The 8,257-nt window shown below is 35.6% G+C and overlaps 1 protein-coding gene across 1 annotated transcript; it reads right to left on the reverse strand.

Annotated features, from left to right (window-relative positions):
* Positions 1 to 3,759: 3,759 nt before the first annotated feature.
* On the reverse strand, positions 3,760 to 6,329 carry LOC109088966 (alpha-2 adrenergic receptor). The gene is given in 1 exon segment (XM_019103100.2): positions 3,760 to 6,329. A coding segment is annotated over 1 exon segment (1,218 nt). The 5' UTR covers positions 5,761 to 6,329; the 3' UTR covers positions 3,760 to 4,542.
* Between the last annotated feature and the right edge of the window lie 1,928 nt (positions 6,330 to 8,257).

Genomic DNA, 8,257 nt, shown 5'->3' on the forward strand with positions numbered 1-8,257 from the left:
TCATATTTTATTCATTTTTTTTATTTTAAAAAAGCAATGTTTTATCGACCGATTGATTGATTGATTGATTGATTTAATGTTTAGAGGAATCTCACAATTTCAGTTTTAGAACCAAAACTTACAACCATAACTTCCTTCCTTCCTTCCTTCCTTCCTTCACTTACTTCATTATTCATTAACAAAACCAACTTTCTTTCTTTCTTTCTTTCTTTCTTTCTTTCTTTTCTGCTTAATTCATCAGTGTTTGGGTGAATCTCATGAAAACAGGTTCACCAGAAATTTGATGTTGCATAAAGTAAACCATTTCACAGTTTACTTTATTTATCTGAATTATATTATTGAATTAATTTACTGTATTTCATGTATATTTTCATCCTAATTAAATGTATTTATTTTAATTTTTTGTAAATTTTAAATACAGATAATTTTTCATTAATTAAAAATGATGTGTGTGTGTGTGTGTGTGTGTGTGTGTGTGTGTGTGTGTGTATATATATATTTTTTTTTTTTTTGATGTGAATTTGAGGGACATTGTTGTCATAAAATAATATCACAATGCAAAAGAATAAGCTTCATTGTATTTATTTTTTATGATTATTATTATTAGTAATATTTATTTTTTGAGGGTGAAAACTTATTTTGACACTTTTCACAAGATTCACACATTTAGAGAAAATCCCATCGGAAAAGCCGCCGTCCACCTGTTTGTGACACTGATGTGACAAAATAGATTTTGGCTTCCCCTGTTTCTGAGGCTTAAGTGTGCAGAATATGTGTTTGAGAGCACAGACATGATGTGTGGATGAAGGCTGGCTGTCTCACCTCACCTGCAGGGAACTGCAATTATGTAGCTGGATATCTGTCACACACGACATCCCTGTGCAGAATGTCTCACAGAAATTCAGTTAGAATAAAAAATATAAATAAAAAAATAAATAAAATGGAATAAAATAAATACAAATCAGAATATGTTAAGTCCAAACTGTGGGCAAAAACTATAAGGTGTTTTTTTTTTAGTTATTGCCGTCTTACAGAGAATTAAAGGGATACTCCACCCCAAAATGAAATTTTTGTCATTAATCACTTACCCTCATGTCGTTCCAAACCCTTAAAAGCACTGTTCATCTTCAGAACACAATTTAAGATATTTTGGATGAAAACCTGGAGGCTTGAGACTGTCCCATAGACTGCCAAATAAATAACAGTATCAAGGTCCATAAAAGGTATGGGAGTCGTCTTCAGAATACTCCATCTGCCATCAGACGTGCAATCTGGGTTTACGGGTTTGGAACAACATGGGGTTAAGGGGTGGAGTATCCCTTTAAGTGTTGAAATGAAGAATGCATGTGGTGTTCAACTTATTTGTAACTTGTAATGCATTGAAAGATGCTGTTTTAACTCTAATGTAATGATAACTGTTTTGAGCATCACTTGAGCAGTTTTCTTAACATTTCCATATGCAATGCTTTCCAGTGAGTATGGATTATGGTCTTATGTGGCCCCGGGGCCCCAGCTGTTATGGAGGCCCCTTTTGTCACTCCTACACTGTTTTTGACAGGGAGTTGAAGGGAAGTTTGTACAGTAATTCTATCCTCTTGTCCCATCTTATATAGACAACTGTAAGTAAACAGTCTTGATAGTTGTAGCTTGATTACCCTGAAAGGTTTAAGACTATAGAAAAAATGTATCTGTTTTTTTTCTTGTGACGAAACATTGATGTGTAAAGACACAAAATGATCGGTCTGTGCAAGAAACTGAACAGTATTTATATAGTTTTTTTTTTTTTTTTTTTTTTTTTTTTTTTACTTCTGATACACACAATGTCCGAACTGTTATAATTCTTGTGAACGTGCTTCACAGCAGTCTGCATCATCTTCTTGTTGCTTTATGGCAGATCGCAGACTTATAAGTGCATTACTGTCACCTATCTCTCAAATGGACCATTAACACTCTATCTACAATCTCAATCACGAGTGTCAATGGTCCACTTGCACGGACCGATCGTTTTGTGTCTTTACACATCAATGTATCGTCACGGGCCGCAGGGTTTAATTTAGATATTTCTGTGCATTTTTTTTTTTCTCATAGATTCTGTTACCATTGCCATGCATTGTACGGGTGAGAGACTGCAACGGTTGGAGTTAAAAATCTTGGTTTGTGTTCTACTGAAGGAAAAAAGTCACCTACATCTTGGATGCCCTGGGGGTAAGCAGATAAACATCAAATTTTCATTTTTGGGTGAACTATCCCTTTAAGCATGGACTTTCATAGAGATCTACACTTATAGCAGACTGTTTTTATTTATTTATTTATTTATTTTATTTTTTTAAAATAGGAAGTTTTGACTTTTCTTTAACCTTTTCTAGACAGCATGTACCATGCTGTTTTAGTTGTGAAGGGCTCTAGATTGTGATAACAGTGGATTCGGGAAAGCAGTATTGCATCTCTTTTTCTACAGCGTTTTTAAGATAAAACCTCTTATGCAGCCGCTCCTGCCTGAATGCAGGAATATTCTGTCTGACTTTAGATTAAGATACAAAATATGATGGATTGCAATGTGCATGAATCAGATAATGTGTCTTATTTTAGCTTTATCATTCTTGAATTAGAAACCAGCCTTCTGTGTGTGTGTGATACCAACAAGTCATTTTGGTTTATCATAGTCAATAAAAGCTTTTAATAGAGTTATGGCAAAGGTGATTTAGCTTTTCTTTTTTTCTTTCTCTTTTTTTAAGCACATGGAGGATCAGATGCTGAGATCCTTGAGTCATTACAAAACTGCCTTTTCCCACAGATAGAAGAGACTGGGGTTAGTTATATCTTTATGTACTGAAATATACGTTTAAGTCCATATAGGCACACACCTTAAAGTGTGGAGTACTAAAGCTATTGAACATTTGCACCATTATTTCCCAGGAAAAAAAAAAATTAGGACCATTAATAACAATATGCTGAGGTGTCACGCTATGTGGGGTAAGCCGTCACTCCATTAAATAGCTTATTAAGGCTTTTCAGCCTAATGTAAACAGTAAACAATTCATGAATCAAAATCAAAAATGTGCAAGGTAAGATATAAAAATATACAATTTTGGGCAGCAAAGATTGTGACAACATGCCCCGACCTCCAACTCTTCACACCTGGTCAAAATCACACCTGGTTTTATTGTTAAATTTAAATGTATACTAATTTAAGGCATATGTTTAGGATCAACATGGCACAAAACATCACAGACAGTGAGGTATAGCCCTTTTGTGACAACTAGCCCCAGCCTCTTTAACAACATTTTCTAAATAAGACTTTTAATACCATCACAACATATTCTGAACAGAAACAATTCCATGTATAAAGTAACATTCTTTCCACCTTTCACTAATGTGTTAATTATCAGACACTTCCATTTTAATGAACACTTTACCAGTATTATTCCCAAAACTAATAATACTAATAATACACTCATTTGGTGTTTATACTCTGCGTATGTACAGTATATAGAAGTCTAAGTCGTATTGAAAATATACAGTACAATATATAATATAATATTTAATGTCATTTTTGTTTACATTTATACATTTTATGTATTTGAGAGTGTTGACACTGTGGTGACATGTAAGTCAAATATTTCTCATTTAATATATACAAACAATTAGAGTCACACTAGAGTCACATTTTAAAATGTCAGAATGTCATTGGAATAGAAAAAAATCATACCACAATCAGAGAGCGAGAGAGAAAAAAAAAAAAAAAAAAAAAAAAGAGAGAGAGCACAAGCATATTTTGTTGGGTTTTAAATAATAAACGATGGAAATACTGAGAGCTAACTTTGCTACATTTAAATCACCAAAACACAGCACTGTAGTATCTTACAAGAAGATACTAGTGAGTCTTTCACTTCAAAATGTAATGCTTATGTCGTGTTTATGTGTTACTTGCCATGTCTTTGTATTTGCTATATTTACTAAAAACATTTCTGACTGAAAATTCAGAGTAAATCCTACACCATTTCTTTTCAGTGCAATTGATTAAAAAGACATTGGGTGTTTCTTCAACTATAAACATGTTTGGCCATATGGTCCTTTTAGCACTTTAGATGACAAACTTCCTTAAAACACACTTTTCACACTCCTTTAACTTTTCCATTAACAGTGAACATAGTGCATATGCTTCACAGTAGAATTCTGTCAATTTCTTATAGCATTTTGTGGAGGAAGTGACATCTGAAACATTTCGGAGTAAATTTGTCTCACTAAATACCTGGAAATGGTTTAAGGTTATTTTACTGTTTGATAGCTCATACAATTTTAAAAATGCAATGTCTGTTGTTTTGTGTTATTCTTTTTAGTATTTTACATACTTAGGCATACATATTTATCTTTTTATATACATTGAAAGGCATTTGAAAAGTAGCAAAAATAAATTTGGACATGATAATTAATGAGAGTACTATGGAAAAGGGCATAATTAGTTTGCAGATTCCACTTGGTTTGAATTCTGATGACATTCAAGCATTTTAATCGTGACTAAAGAATCGAAATATGAGTCTCTTAGGTGCGCTGCGCAGTCAAGCAAACGATTTTCTTAAAAGCCTTTCTGAAGTCCCTGTTGAAAATCGTGTAAATGATGGGATTCACTGAGCTGTTGCAGTAACCTATCCAAAAGAAGAGCTTGAAAAGCGCCTCGGGCGGCTCGCAGCTCTGCCCGCAGATGGCCTTCAGACTGTAGGTGAAGAAAAATGGAAACCAGCAGAGGACAAACACCCCCATAACCACAGCCAGAACGAAGGTGAAGCGTTTCTCCCGCATCTGAGCCAGTTTGTTTCTACACCACACCTAGATCTTTTCTCTTCTCCTCCCCTAATTGAAACCCAGGAGATCCGGCAAGTCCCTTTCCGGTAACAACCGCGCGCCGTCCACCCGACTGCGCTTGGAGAAGCGCGAGCTCTTGGGTTTGTTGTCGGACGTCGCGCTCTCCTCCAGGTCGATATCATCTAGCTCCTCTCGTCTCTGGTTGCTTTCCGAGCTGTTGCTGCTCGGAGACTCTTTCTCAAACTTATCTTTCCTCACAAAGCACGTTTCGGACTGGGAGGGCTGCCTCTCCAACCCATTCTTGGCCACGAATACTGTGGACGAACGCTGTTTGGCGACGCGGTAGATTTTGCAGTACACTGTGATCATGATGAACCCCGGTGCGAAAAACGACACCAGGCACGAGGAGAGGATGTACCAGGTCTCGTTGTTTATTAAACACTCCTTCTCGTTGTGCTTGGTCATGATGAGAGGTGGGAACGAGATGATGGCTGAAATGACCCACACCACCGCGATCATGCTTTTGATGCGCTTCGGGGTTCTTTTCAAGTTGTAGCTCACCGCTTTGGTGACAGACCAGTACCTATCCAAACTGATGGCGCACAGATGCACGATGGACGAAGTGCAGAACAGAACATCCAAAGCCAAGTAAAACGCGCACCAGGTGCTGCCAAAGTACCATTGTCCCATGATCTCGTTGGCGAGGGAGAATGGAATGACTAGCGTGGCCACGAGGATGTCCGCGCACGCAAGCGACACGAGGAAGAGGTTCTGTGGCGCGCGGAGAGCGCGGCTGGTCAGAACCGCCACGATGACCAGAACGTTCCCAACAATGGTGACCAGAATGATGACGGAAACCACGAGGATGATGAACGCGGCTGCCGTCTCCGTGTACGGCCATGAGGTGATGGTGATGTTGGCATCCTCCTTCGTTGCATTGGACTGAGTTACATCCATTCTGAGTTCATCTTTCTGACAGCCAGGTTAGTTTTTCCAGACTTCACGCGTTAGGTTGTGTCACCCATGCACTGAAACACTTGAGCTGTCAGTGCGCTCTGGTGACGCGATCTTCTCATGCTTGCAACGTAACAGCTATTCATTGTGCACGCAGATATTCATAAAATCACAAACTGCTTCAATTCGAACAAATTGACGCGCGAAAAGAACTCCAAAATAGATGCGCTGCGCGCGTTCTGTCAAGCGCGCTCCGGAGAGGCGCACGCAGCTCTCCACATTAGCTCTCCACACCGGACTGAACGTGCAGATGTGTGAGCTCTAGCTGGGGATAATCACATGACGTCACGCTCTAGTCCAACCCATCGCTAAACACACACACACAGAGGATATATTGTGAATGTATATTTTGCACGAGAATTATAATCACAAAGAAAGAAATTGCAAAGCATATTCCAAAATGTAACATTAATTTTTACTAGACATTTAATCCTGCATAAATCCTTAACACATTAACAAAAAAGACGACATTTTATGCAGATTTAATAATAATAATAATAATAATAATAAAGTTGGTACATTGTTTCTGCAGGTATTATGAAAGTAAATGTAAGACTTTTTAAGACCAAGTTATTACATTTTAAGGTATAAATTCAAGGGAATGCAATTTGGACTCTAAATGCAAGTATCAAGGGAGCAAAAAATAAGTTGTATAAGTAACACTTCTGAGTTTTAAAATACAATCACTTTTCGATTCATAAAAAAATAAATGCCAAGGCTTGAATAGCTTTGCTTCCAACCACTAGAATATGGAAATACCTTTTACTGTACCTTCTGATCTCACCGCATAAAATAAATAAATAAATAAATAATTAAAAAAAATAGTGATGTTTGTTTTTGATAGTGAAGTGCGTTCATAATTTAAAATAAGAACAATCATCGGCCAGTGGTCGCAGAAAAATTGTAAGTATGTAACTGAAAACAAGTTTTCATTCACAAATGCCAAGTATTTGTTCTTGTTTTAAGAACAAATTGACTTCATTTTGTTCAGTTTCCAAAAAAAAAAAAAAAAAAGACTTAATTTCTTCATTTTGCATTTTAAAATAAATGTACCTTGATTTAAGGATGTTGAGATATTTGTGTTGGAAAAGATGACAAATATACTGAGGAAGATGTTCATTTTTGCAGTGCATGACACATTTAATGCCATGACTTTATGAACCTACAGACTTTCTGCTTTGATTTAAGACCAGTTTAAGGCCTTTATTCGTGGAATGGAAAATAAAATAAATAAATTCCAAGTAAAAGTAAAATAACGGAGCCCCTTGAGGTTATAATAATTATTATGGATTCTGGATTTACTTTTGGAAATCTGGATTGCTGATCAGAATCATTAAAGATTTAATACACAGAGGAAGAGAGAGAGGGATAAACATTCTATTTGTCAAAGCTTACTGAATTTGGACTTCTTGAAGTTTCTCAGCATCAGTTGTAACCTCATCCTCGGTGCTGTTGTCTTAGATTATCCCATGTGATTTTTATGTTTGTTTTGATTTCTGGGTCATTCTATGTGTAAAAATAACTTGAACAATAAATAGCTGATGCAGCTTTTAATGTTAATGTGTCAGTATAGACAGCACAACAAAAATCCAGTGACTATTTTAGATTTTTTTAATATATATATAATGTATAAAGATATATTCGTTTAGCTTAAGATGTCACAATGCAATGTATTAACACAAAAGGCAATATTTATCTGATTGAATGTTTAAAATACAGAAAAGTATTTTCAAAAACACCAAAACAAAAATTAAAATATGCTGAAAAAACAAAAAACACTGACTGGCCTTCAAAATCAGGCCACGGTTCTGCTGAGCTTAGACATTTTATGACCTGAATATAAAATAAAATTGCCCTGGTTATGACTACAACAGACAGTCTCTGATTAAAACTGAGTATTCAAACAATACATGAGTGTTTTCAATGTATCTTTCAATGTTATTCTATCAAATTATGATGTCAATCTGTGCTTTATTTTATTTTCACAATGCTTATATAAATGTGATAACTCAGTTTTATACTGTTTTTGTTTTTTCATCTGAATATCAGTGCTGTCCTTGACATTATGTATAAATCATTCTTTTCAGACATACTCAGAAATAACAAAATCCATGGCATAAACAGACAGAAATAGTCTCACAAAACCAGTCAAGACTTTTACAAGTCACATTTCACATAATCAAAAGATAGCAAAAATAAATTATATTTTGCCTCAAGTTAATAAAGCCAATTTTTAACCATAACAATGTTTTACGCTGACATGTTTTCCATAGTTAAGTATATTTTTTATGTGCAATACAGTAACAACATATTTGATTGATTGATTGATTATCCAGATCATCATTTCAGACTAGTCTAGCTCTGACGTCTCATTATACCCAGATATGATATTTCTGTGCCTTGTCTTTCATTTTAATATTTTCTGCCTACTTTCCAGTGA

Source organism: Cyprinus carpio, chromosome A14 (genome assembly GCF_018340385.1).
Source record: "Cyprinus carpio isolate SPL01 chromosome A14, ASM1834038v1, whole genome shotgun sequence".
Classification (NCBI taxonomy): domain Eukaryota; kingdom Metazoa; phylum Chordata; class Actinopteri; order Cypriniformes; family Cyprinidae; genus Cyprinus; species Cyprinus carpio.